Below are 11,168 nucleotides of genomic sequence, written 5' to 3' on the forward strand. Positions count from 1 at the left end.
CTCAATTGACACGATTTTTCCATAGGAAACAATGTTAAATGGCCCACAGAGGCCAAATAGCCACCCTGAAGTGTGAAATGGCCCCCACAATTGTTAACGCCACCCCACGATCAACGTCAACCCGAAGCGTGGCGAGCGCAGCGAGGGGCGGCGGTACGCGTCCTACGACCTTTTCATACCTCCACTATCCACGTCGGCGTGGAGTTGAGAATAGAATAGTGTGGCGAGCCACCGAGCCCGAAGCGTGGCGAGCGGACGCGGATACCTTCACAGGTAAACGCGTCCCTTCGCGGGCTTCACAGGTATCCGCGTCCCCTCGCGGGGCACGCTGCGCTCGCCACGCTTCGGGCTCGGCGGCTCGCTGCGCTCGCCACACTATTCTATTCTCAACTCCACAACGACGTGGATAGTGGGGGTATGAAAAGGTCGGAGGACGCGTACCGCTGCGCTTGCCACGCTTCGGGTTCACGTTGATCGTGGGGTGGCATTAACATTTGTGGGGGCCATTTCACACTTCAGGGTGCCTATTTGGCCTCTGTGGGCCATTTAACATTGTTTCCTATGGAAAAATTGTGTCAATTGAGGCATTGAACAGTAAAATCGGGTAAATTGAGAAATTTAACATTGTTCCCTATGGGAAATCGCTTGCGTCGCGTCGCACACGATTTTTTTAGTGCATTCAATGCCCGCGATGGGTGCCTTGCTAGCTAAAGAGTACCGAATTTTTATATTGTTTTTCTAATAACACCTGATAAGTGTAAGCAGGCAAGGGAACTTGAGGTCTGAGTAAATGGGCATATACACGGGGTGATTTTAAGTCCAATTTCGAATCAATCTGACTAGATCGCTTAGACATGAAGCACAGATCACGCTGTGTACATCCTATACTGATGGCCATGTGCGGTCACCATCGCCCGCGGAGACGATGTGCATGCGCTATCTGTGCTGCTTACATCAGTGTTTTGCCTATATGCATAACACTGCTCAGCACTCATCGCGGGTGCATTGTGTGTGTCCTGAGCGATCTGCGCTTAGCACAGGTACCCGTCACCACATGTGTACAGGGCTTTATGGAAGCCAGAAATATGGCTGCTGCCTTAGTGCAAAGACTAGTATCTCCCACACAGGACTGCTGCTTAGGGGATGGATAAGAACATTAACAAAAGACACATGTCCTGCATGGTAACTATGCTACAAGAATCGGAATAGCCTTCTGAGGTGGCGGGCTGAAATGTGCGATAAGTTGGTGCTTTGGGGGCGCACACAGGAGTTTATTCACCCAAGGCAGTACTCTAGATCAGTGGTTCTCCACCTCAGTCCTCAGGATCCCCACACAGTTCACGTTTTCTAGGTCACCCGACAGGTGCACTTATTACTCACTGACCCATTTTAAAAGAGCCACAGGTGGAGCTAATTATTTCACTTGTGATTCTGTGAGGAGACATGGAAAATGTGCACTGTGTGGTGGTCCTGAGAACCGAGGTTGAGAACCACTGCTCTAGATGGTTTTACCCGCTTTGCATGGTTACATGGTACTTCAACGCTCACACATATGATACACATGGTACTTGCACCCTGTGGGAAAAATGACAAATAAAATATTTGCATATACATAATACTTTTAAGAAATATTCTGTGAAAGTGACCAAAGTCTTTAGGCAATGGCCATTTTTCTGTAGTCCTACATTAATGCCTCCTATTCACTGGCTTCGTATTTTTTTACATTTGAATCCAATTTTGTGCCTGGACATTGCCGTCAAATAGTTTCAATTGGTTCCCAAGGTCCCCAAACGTTGCTGTTTTCTGAGCACAGCGGGTTTATATGCAAGCAAGTGCCAAGATTCGCTATAAAAGTTTTTGCCGTTCTCTTATCTCTGCCCACTCGCTTCTTGAACTTGCCCCGGTCTCGCAGTTTATGGAGGCAATCTGCTGCCCCTTGCTATGAAGCCGATTGGATCAGTTATTTAGCATATTACAGTACAGATATACGTTTCATACAGCCTGAGCGGAGAAAGGGAAGTACAGTAACTGTAAACAAGAACACAAGGTGCCAACAATTAAATAGGTGTTTATGAAACGTTTGATGCACACATAAGGTTAGCTGGAGGTTATTTTTAGCCCTATATTTATTTACGCCATTTTATGAGTGTTTCGGATGTGATTTGGCAAACCACAGATTTTTACAAGATATTAATGATGATGGTTTAAAAGCAGCGCTGAAGCCAGGGTTAATTAAAACTGCTTGTGTTTTATATTATGCTCTGGTTTTGCTATTGTGTTTGATATAGTGTTTGACACTGAATGGGTGACATAAGCCCAAGCTGTGTCTGCATCACTTCTTACACTGTTGGTGGTTATGTGTAGTTAGTGTGCTGCTTCCAGAATGGTTAAACAGCCGCCTCTGCCCTGTAAACGGGCGCTGCAGCTTTAGCCTCAGTGGGTTAATCTGTTGGCATACGTCAGAGAGATTTTCCAGAACCCGCGGCTTCAGACTGTTTTCTATAAAAAAAAAAAAAAAATTGCAGTGAAATTTCTAGTGCTGCAGATTACGTACAGCGGCTTTAAAGCCAGACTTCCTCTGTGCTCCCTTCAGCATTCCTAAACTGTCCAGCCCACCAGGCTCTGAGGCAGAATTAGAGAGCGTCACATTACAGGGCACGAAGTCTGTTGCAGTGTGCTATCTGCAGTTTGTGTGCTCATTTTAATATAGTCCTGCATATTCCTGACTGTGTATTAATGCTCAGGCAGCTGCCGTTATTTATTAGAAGGGAGGGAGAATTGGTCCGAACGGGCCCCTCCGTCAGGAGGAGTTGGCAAACAAGGCTTTCACAGCAGTAAAATGACACCATGCTTCTCCTCCATTTTCTCATGAAATCTGCAGAGTGGGAAAGCAACAGGAGTTGGAAACGTCTGTCCTTGGATCGCCGCTGCTTCGCTGGGGTCTTAGAGGCTTGCTTTTTGGATTTCCGTCAGGTTTGTGTCTGTACGAGCCGCTCTTGTGTCGGTCTCCAGCCTCTCCTCGCACAGCTTTTTAATGTAGCTGTGCCTGCGCAGCCCTCTGGACGGGAGTAATGCATGAATGCTGTGCACGTAGACACTTTCTTTGTTTGTTTTTTTTTGCAAAGAAAAAAAGCATTTAAATGGCTGCAAACAAAAATGCCGGACTGATGGCATGCAGGTGCCCGCTAGCAGTTTGCATCGTGGGGGTGCAGCGAGTGGCACCCGTTCCATATGCACAGTTCTGGTAGAGGCGTCCTTGCCAGTGTTCTGCTATGGAATTGTGAGGATTGTCTTTGTTGCAGCGAGCAGGCATTAATGTGGGACCTGTTCCCTCATCGCCCTATAGTGAAGCAGTGCTGCTGCTGGGTGTTCCTGCAGCTTGGGAATCACCACAGAGAGCAGCCTGTGTGTTGTGCTTGTACGGCGATGACGGGGTTTTCCTGTTAGACACAAGGATATGTTGTAGTTGTTTGTGCCTTTTACATGTACCTATCCACATTGAATAGGGAAGGGTTTGCTTTGCTTTCTGCAGATACAAGGCTACGGGAGATCTTGGTGCTGCAGAACTGTTTCCTTAGATAAGTTTACCATCTACATGCCTGTCTGGTGACTCATAACTGGCTGGAAATGGAAACTCTGATGTGGTTTATATTAGCTGTGAGGACTTCAGTGTTTACAGATTGTGTTGCGCCAATACTAAAACCTCAGTGTTTTATATAAGCACAAATGTTTTGTAGACAGAAACTTATCTAATAATGCGAAATCTATCTATTTCGGTCTTGTCCACTTGTCATGTGACCACTTTTGTTTGTTTGGGGTGTAACATGTGACCCATAGTTTAGTTGCCAGATTTGGGTGTATGTATTTTTAAAATGTTCCTAAAGTCAATTGGAGGGATGGGCAACCTTTGACCCTCTGGCTACTACACATCCCAGAATGCTTTGCAACAGGTTTAGCATGACCAATTAGCCAAAAATTTAGCAGGGCATGCTGCAATGTGTAGTTGATTACCCCTTTCACACTAGGAAGCCTGGTCGCACCCGGGATTTTGTACCCGTCTTGCAAGCACTTTCACACTAGCCGCCAGCCCGACATAAAGCTGGCGGGTAAAGTCATCGGGGGGCGGGCCCAGGGTGGTGCTTGGAGAGTCTCCCATCGGCGCCTTTACAGTGCAGTGAATGGACCCTGGACCCGTGAGTGTCCCGGGTCCAACCCTGATCAAGACCTGGGTTGAAATACCAAAACTCTGGACCCGGTATAATCTTTCAGGACCCTTTCAATCTGACCAATTTCCTAGATGTCATGCGCAATAACCCTGGAAATATTTGTAAGTGTTAAAGGGGTATAAACAGCTGGATGGCTAAAGGTTCCCAAACCCTGGTCTAAGGAGGTGATTCTGGTCTGTTCGATAACTGTTCGGAGAATTTGCAACGGGAACAATGTTTACGCTCTACACATATGTGCAGGGCTGCTGTACGGATGCCCTCGGCGACTTGCATAGTCTCCTAGGTGTCCGCACGTGGCGGGGGGAGGGGGGGGTCGGATCGATGCAGGCCGGGTGCTGGGGCATGGAGATACCCAGCGTTTCTACAAAAAAAACACTGGGTGCACCCAGGAAACCACTAGGAGTCCCCATTCAAACACAGGCGCATATATCGTGACCATCAAATGATTTCACCCCCATACGCACCCTTGCTAATGGATGCTTATGCTAAACATCGATTTGCTATGCGCTGGGAATGAACGCACAGCATTAGTTGACTTGTTAAGCAGCGAATTTACGCAAGTCAACCAGAATCACTCCCCTAACCTGGTCAGTTTCTGTGTGTCCCCCCCCCCACAATGCAATCCTAAAACTGTCCCGCCACTTACCCTCTCCATTGTGCTGGTTAGATAGCCGTACTGATCCCTTTACAGATGAGCTGTCAGGCGACTTGTCTGTGCACACAGATGTTCTCACTATGGCAGTAGAAAGCAAATGATGACTCTTGTGTACATAAAACCCATGCAATGTTATGTTGATCTCTTGAGCGTGCGGTCGGATCGTGTTTCACATGCGTTTGCTTAAACAGGAGAAATTCCTGTGCTGTCAGATACATGCGTAAAACACGCAGTATGATCTGCAGCCAGACGCACCCATGCTCTCCATTCCTCGGTACCTGGCCTTTTTATGGGCCATAGACACATTGCGTGCCCCAGTCTGGATGTAGCTGTCCACTTATTTATTTATTTATTTTGGCCACTATGTATCCTTAAAATCATTTTGTGTAAATGAGGGTTTCCTACATTTCCGAGAATTGTCTAGACACTACAGGGTAATGCTATGCTAATTTCCCATTGTAATGTTCCTGATAAGCTGCCAGTCTCTCTTGTTAACACTTGTCAATGTGCAGAGGATTATGATGCGTGCGGCACCCTTTTCATAGTGTTATGAAATGCCTAGAGGAACCATGCTAAATACATGGAGTGTCCCTGAAGCCCTCTCATATTATGTCCCTGAATGCAGAGATTGCAGACACTTGTCATTGCCTTCACCTTACGGATACCTTGTGTTGTTGTCGTCCATACAGAGCTGTGAAATGGTTAATGGTGTACAGCAGCAACTGATTAGGGGTGGACAGGCGGCTACAGGCTCTCATTTTGCAGAATTCTGGCTAGCTCTGCCTGGGGGCCCTTCTCCAGTCTACCATTGTGCGTGCCGCTGCCCTTTTGTGTTCTGTCTGTATGATGTTTTCCTCACTCGTATGGCAGAGGCCAGGCTGTGAATGCTGCAATGGTGCAGGGTTCTCTGGAATTAATGCTTAAATGTGTGACTGACGCTCAGCCTACACCCATCCGTTTTTGGGTACTCTTTACCTAGAACGGCGCCCGCGATTAGAATCACGGGCGTCAGGGGTAAAAAATCGCGGGTACATAAAAACGGGTGCGACGCGATGCCCGCGATTTTCCCATAGGGATCAATGTTAAAAGTCAGATTGGTCGCGATTTTAGTGTTAAATGCCTCAATGCCCGCGATTTTTACATAGGAAACAATGTTAAATGGGCCACAGAGCCCTAATAGTCCCCCTGAAGTCTTAAATGGCCCCCACAATTTTTAACGCCACCCCACGATCAACGTGAACCCGAAGCGTGGCGAGCGCAGCGAACCTGCGAGGGGCGGCGGTACGTGTCCTCCGACCTTTTCATACCCCCACTATCCACGTCGGCGTGGAGTTGAGAATAGAATAGTGTGGCGAGCGCAGCGAGCCCGAAGCATGGCGAGCGCACGCGGATACCTTCACAGTTATACGCGTCCCCTCGCGGGCTTCACAGGTGTCCGTGGCGACGCGGACACCTGTGAAGCCCACGAGGGGACGCGTTTACCTGTGAAGGTATCCGCGTCCCCTCGCGGGGCTCGCTGCGCTCGCCACGCTTCGGGCTCGGTGGCTCGCTGCGCTCGCCACACTATTCTATTCTCAACTCCACGCCGACGTGGATAGTGGGGGTATGAAAAGGTCGGAGGACGCGTACCGCCGCCCCTCGCGGCTCGCTGCGCTCGTCACGCTTCGGGTAGACGTTGATCGTGGGGTGCCGTTAAAAATTGTGGGGGCCATTTCAGACTTCAGGGGGACTATTAGGGCTCTGTGGTCCATTTAACATTGTTTCCTATGGAAAAATCGCGGGCATTGAGGCATTGAACACTAAAATCGCGTCCAATCTGACTTTTAACATTGGTCCCTATGGGAAATCGCGGGCATCGCACCCGTTTTTTAGTGCATTCGATGGTCGCGATGGGCGCCGTTCTAGGTAAAGAGTACCGATTTTTGTTTGATTCTTGTGGTTTGTCAACTCTCGAATCCTAAAACGTGGCCTATTTTAAAAATAGATTTAAAGGTCTAGCAATCTAACTTGGAAGGCAAAAAAACAAGTGGATAGAATTTGATGATGTGACTTGACGTACGGTTTATTGTATCTATAAAGGATGCTAGCTAGGGAACTTATGTCTGCAGGTTGGAGGTGAACATTTTAAAAGAACACTCATTGGTTTTAGCCTGGGGCCGGCTTTTCACGGAGTGCCGAAATAAATTTTCGCTTGCCACCCCCCCCCCCTGGAAGCGGAGGGTTACAAAAGCCGGCACTAGGTTAAAGCACTCTGACTCCTCTTTTTTTTTTTAAATGCTGAAAGAAAGTACTGTTGTATAAATGTATTTAACCTTGCAAACCCTGGCTTAAACGCTACTCCCTTTGCTTTCCCCGCAGTGCCAGATCAAATCCTAAGCCAGCCTCAGCCTGTCAACGGAAACATTGGTATTTTCACCGTTACCAGCATTCAGAATAATAATGCCAAGCGGCCCCCAGCCCTCAGTCCACAACAGCAGCCACTGGTGTCTCGTTACCCACCCCGTGAAGTACCACCGCGATTCCGGCACCAAGAACAGCAGAAGCCTCCTGTGAAGCGCGGGCTTCCCAGCATAGCAGCCAGCCTGGGGTTAGCCACTAAAGTATTAAACCAAGAGTCTGAAAGCAGCACCGAAGTGTGTCCGGAGCGCACTGTGACTGAAAGTCAGCCAGGTAAAGCGCGCACAGGAATAATACTTTATGAGCTGATCAGTTCTACTTTTACATTCATAGGTTGGAGATCAGTCTGCAAGAAACAAACATTCCTGCAGAAAACAATGGTTCTTATTTGCATGCATTATGGTTATGTGGCCAGGCAATGTGTAACGCCTTAGTTTTACACAAGCTGGGAGCTGCAAAGGCCGTCATTAGTATATGGAACAGGAGCCTCATTCCTGCATAGTGGTTGTGCCCTAAGACAGGATTTACCTCTAGCTGACCTTTTTTCCAAATAGTTTTCCTGTGTGCAAGTGCTGTGGTGTGTAGTTATATACAGCGCTGATTTGTAGCTATACCTTTTCATGGCTTGTTAATATCTGCCCCCTTTTTTTAAAAACTGGGATGTTTCTGTTGTTTGCTGTGGGAATAGTGACTGACAGTTGGTATCATGTAAAAGTAATTGTCAAGTATTCATAAAGTGCTAAAAAAGTGGTCCTGGCAGGGAGTGACACAAAGGGTCTTTACGTGAGGTCATAGGCAGCGTCTTGTGAGCTGCAGTGGTAACTGGGCCGTCATATCCTAGGCTTTGCATTATCATGAATATGTGTTCAGTCCATAAAACTTCCCATTGTGGGTGAGTGCTTCATAGTTTGGTTTATGTGAATTGACAGAAATGTTCTCATGAGGTGATTGTTTTTTTTATTTTTTTTACACACTGTAGGGGACATTTCATATTTTTTTTTGGGGGGGGGGGGGGGTGGTGTCAGCTGTACAGGCCCCCATACACTAGTCTGACTTGTCGGGGGCACATGTGGGACCAGTTTTTGCCTTGATCTCCCTGGGAGTGTTACATCCGACTTGGCAGTTGATGTGCCATATCTTACATCTGATAAATCGCGTACAATTTATCCCATGTAAAAGGACTCCCGGAGAGTTCAAGGAAGATCTGATGCGATACATCGCTGGTGCTAAAGAGCGATTTGCTGCTGATGGTCCGATTTATCCTATGATCTCAGGATCCGATGCGCACGGGAACGCGAGTTGGATCTGATCAGATGTCAAACGCCTCTGATTTGCTCAGTTTTCATCCGCTGTCTTGGGCCGTTACATCAGAATCGTATGAAACTGAGTTAAAATTGCACGGTTTTATGGGGTACCTTTTTATAAGGCTGCGCTCATCACTGATTACTTCTTGCACCCTCTGAAGGGGTAAGCAGAAATCGGCATAAAAATACACTTAGCGGCTGATTGTGTTTAACTGCACCACTCCCGGCACTTAGCAGGGAAGAAGCCACTAATACTGTGCATGAGATTGTGTGCCTTACTGACCAGTGCAGAGCTGTGTCATGCAGACAATCCAATGGCTTCTGTGCACATTCTAATAAGGCTGCCAGTTTAGTGTGGTTCTTGTTTGACTTGGACTCCTGGACAAAGTGTGTGTGGATCATGTTTTTGTTGTTGCATTTAGCATAATTATGGCAGTGTTACAAATTTTTTTTTTTTTTTGTACGAGTGTGCACCTCTAATAGAAATACATGCACATTGATTATGCTGGTAAGCAAAGTCCATTCCGATCTACTTGGTGCAGATCTTTGTATCTGTCTAGAAAAACTCCATACCAAACCCTTAAATCAGGCATGTCCAAACTATGGTCCTCCAGCTGTTGTGAAACTAAAAGTCCCATCATGCCTTGCCACAGTTTTGCTATTAAGGAATGCTCAGACAGTGGTAAGGCATGCTGGGATGTGTAGTTTCACAACAGCTGGAGGGCCATAGTTTGGACAGGCCTGCCTTACATTATGTGCTTGTATAATCTGGTGTTCTTTCTGAGGCCAGATCTTAACTTTTTGTCAGCCTGTTATCTGCCTCTAGTGTCTGGGTTACAGGAGGTACTGGCATGTCTCTAGGGGCCAAATGTATTAAGACTTTAAAAAAGTGATAAAATACCAACCCATCAGCTCCTAACTGCCATGTTACAGGCTGTGTTTTTAAGAAATGACCTTTAAGAGCTTATTGGTTGGTCCTTTATCACTTTCACTATATAACATAAGGCTTACTACATTTGGCCTTAAGTATTGTGATAATAACCAGCAGTTCTCAACAGAATTTTTGCATTATCCATTTCCTAATGAAATTTAGGATTGTTTGTGTTACATTTTTTTGTATTTTGTTAGAGGCTTAGAGATGTATTCAATGCCGGTTTGTATGGCGAGGAAAGCTCGTTTTCAGTGATCTTCACCGGCCTCTCGCCATATTCTATATTCTGCCAAAATCTTTCCCGTCCGAGAACGGCGAGGATTCCCTTAAACGCTGAGGTTCACCACAAATGCAGTGAGCACGCTGCATTTTGTGGCAAGCCCCGCCTTTTTGATGGGCTCACTCGCTGAAAAGAACCAGCGAGGTGGAAACGGCAACTCTATGGTCATGCATTAGCCCTTCTACTGGGGGCTGTTCAGTTGTGCTGGGCTTTATAAAAATGGGCATCACCACTGATTTGGTGGCAAAGAGTATGAAGAATCCATCATTTGGGAGCCTAAACCCAGACCTAAGCCATCAAAATGAGAACTTAGCCACTTTATACTCTGAGCACTCAGGCTAGTTAAACGCTAATAGAGTTATATAGCTCTTATAGATGTCCATGATTGAATCTTCCCCCATTGAGTCTACAACTGACCCCCACAACTGTTGCGAGCCTGATGTAATAAGATTGCAGGTGAGAAACTTATAATATGTAGTGTTCATTCTAGCACCCGCCGTCTTTGAAAACCCATGCAGTTCCTCTTTCCTGCCTGAGGTGTCGGTGTCTGCTGTAGTGCTTCCAGCACAGTGTGCTCTGTATATCAGCACTGATATGCAAACCAGACCTGTGCTAGAAACACCACAGCAGACACCGACACCCCAGGCAGGGAAGAGGAACTGCATGGGTTTTCAAAGACGACGGGTGCTAGAATGAACACTAATACCACTTTTGGTACTTGTGTATTATAGCGGCGGCCCCGATGTACATCGTACGATGAACGTATCGCATGCCATGTACACAATGGCATGCGATACGATGCGATTTTGACCCCCTATACGATTAAAAATCGTATAAGCACCCTAAAGAGTGCTTACAATGTTAAATGCACCCCCACGCCACCCCCCCCCCCACCCCCCCACTATAAACGTGAACCCGAAGCGTGGCGAGCGCAGCGGTACGCGTCCTACGACCTTTTCATACCCCCACTATCCACGTCGGCGTAAAGTTGAGAATAGATTAGTGTGGCGAGCGCAGCGAGCCACCGAGCCCGAAGTGTGGCGAGCGCAGCGAGGGGACGCGGATACCTTCACAGGTAAACGCGTCCCTTCGTGGGCTTCACAGGTATCCGCGTCCCCTCGCGGGGCACGCTGCGCTCGCCACGCTTCGGGCTCGCTGCGCTCGCCACACTAATCTATTCTCAACTCCACGCCGACGTGGATAGTGGGGGTATGAAAAGGTCGTAGGACGCGTACCGCCGCCCCTTGCGGGCTCGCTGCGCTCGCCACGCTTCGGGTTCACATTTTATAGTGGGGGGGTGGCGTGGGGGTGCATTTAACATTGTAAGCACCCATTAGGGTGCTTAACATTGTATAAGCACCCATTAGGGTGCTTA

General features: G+C 47.5%; 1 protein-coding gene across 3 annotated transcripts in view; it reads left to right on the forward strand.

Annotated features, from left to right (window-relative positions):
- Positions 1 to 11,168, forward strand: part of TNRC6A (trinucleotide repeat containing adaptor 6A) — a 67,086-nt gene that overhangs the window by 18,638 nt on the left and 37,280 nt on the right. For all 3 annotated transcript variants that reach the window (XM_083152932.1, XM_083152934.1, XM_083152933.1), the window contains exon 5: positions 7,240 to 7,551. In XM_083152932.1, the coding sequence (XP_083009058.1) occupies positions 7,240 to 7,551 (312 nt within the window). The remainder of the gene's footprint in view (positions 1 to 7,239; positions 7,552 to 11,168) is intronic.

This window comes from Crinia signifera, chromosome 7 (assembly GCF_055691185.1).
Source record: "Crinia signifera chromosome 7, ASM5569118v1, whole genome shotgun sequence".
NCBI classification, from domain to species: domain Eukaryota; kingdom Metazoa; phylum Chordata; class Amphibia; order Anura; family Myobatrachidae; genus Crinia; species Crinia signifera.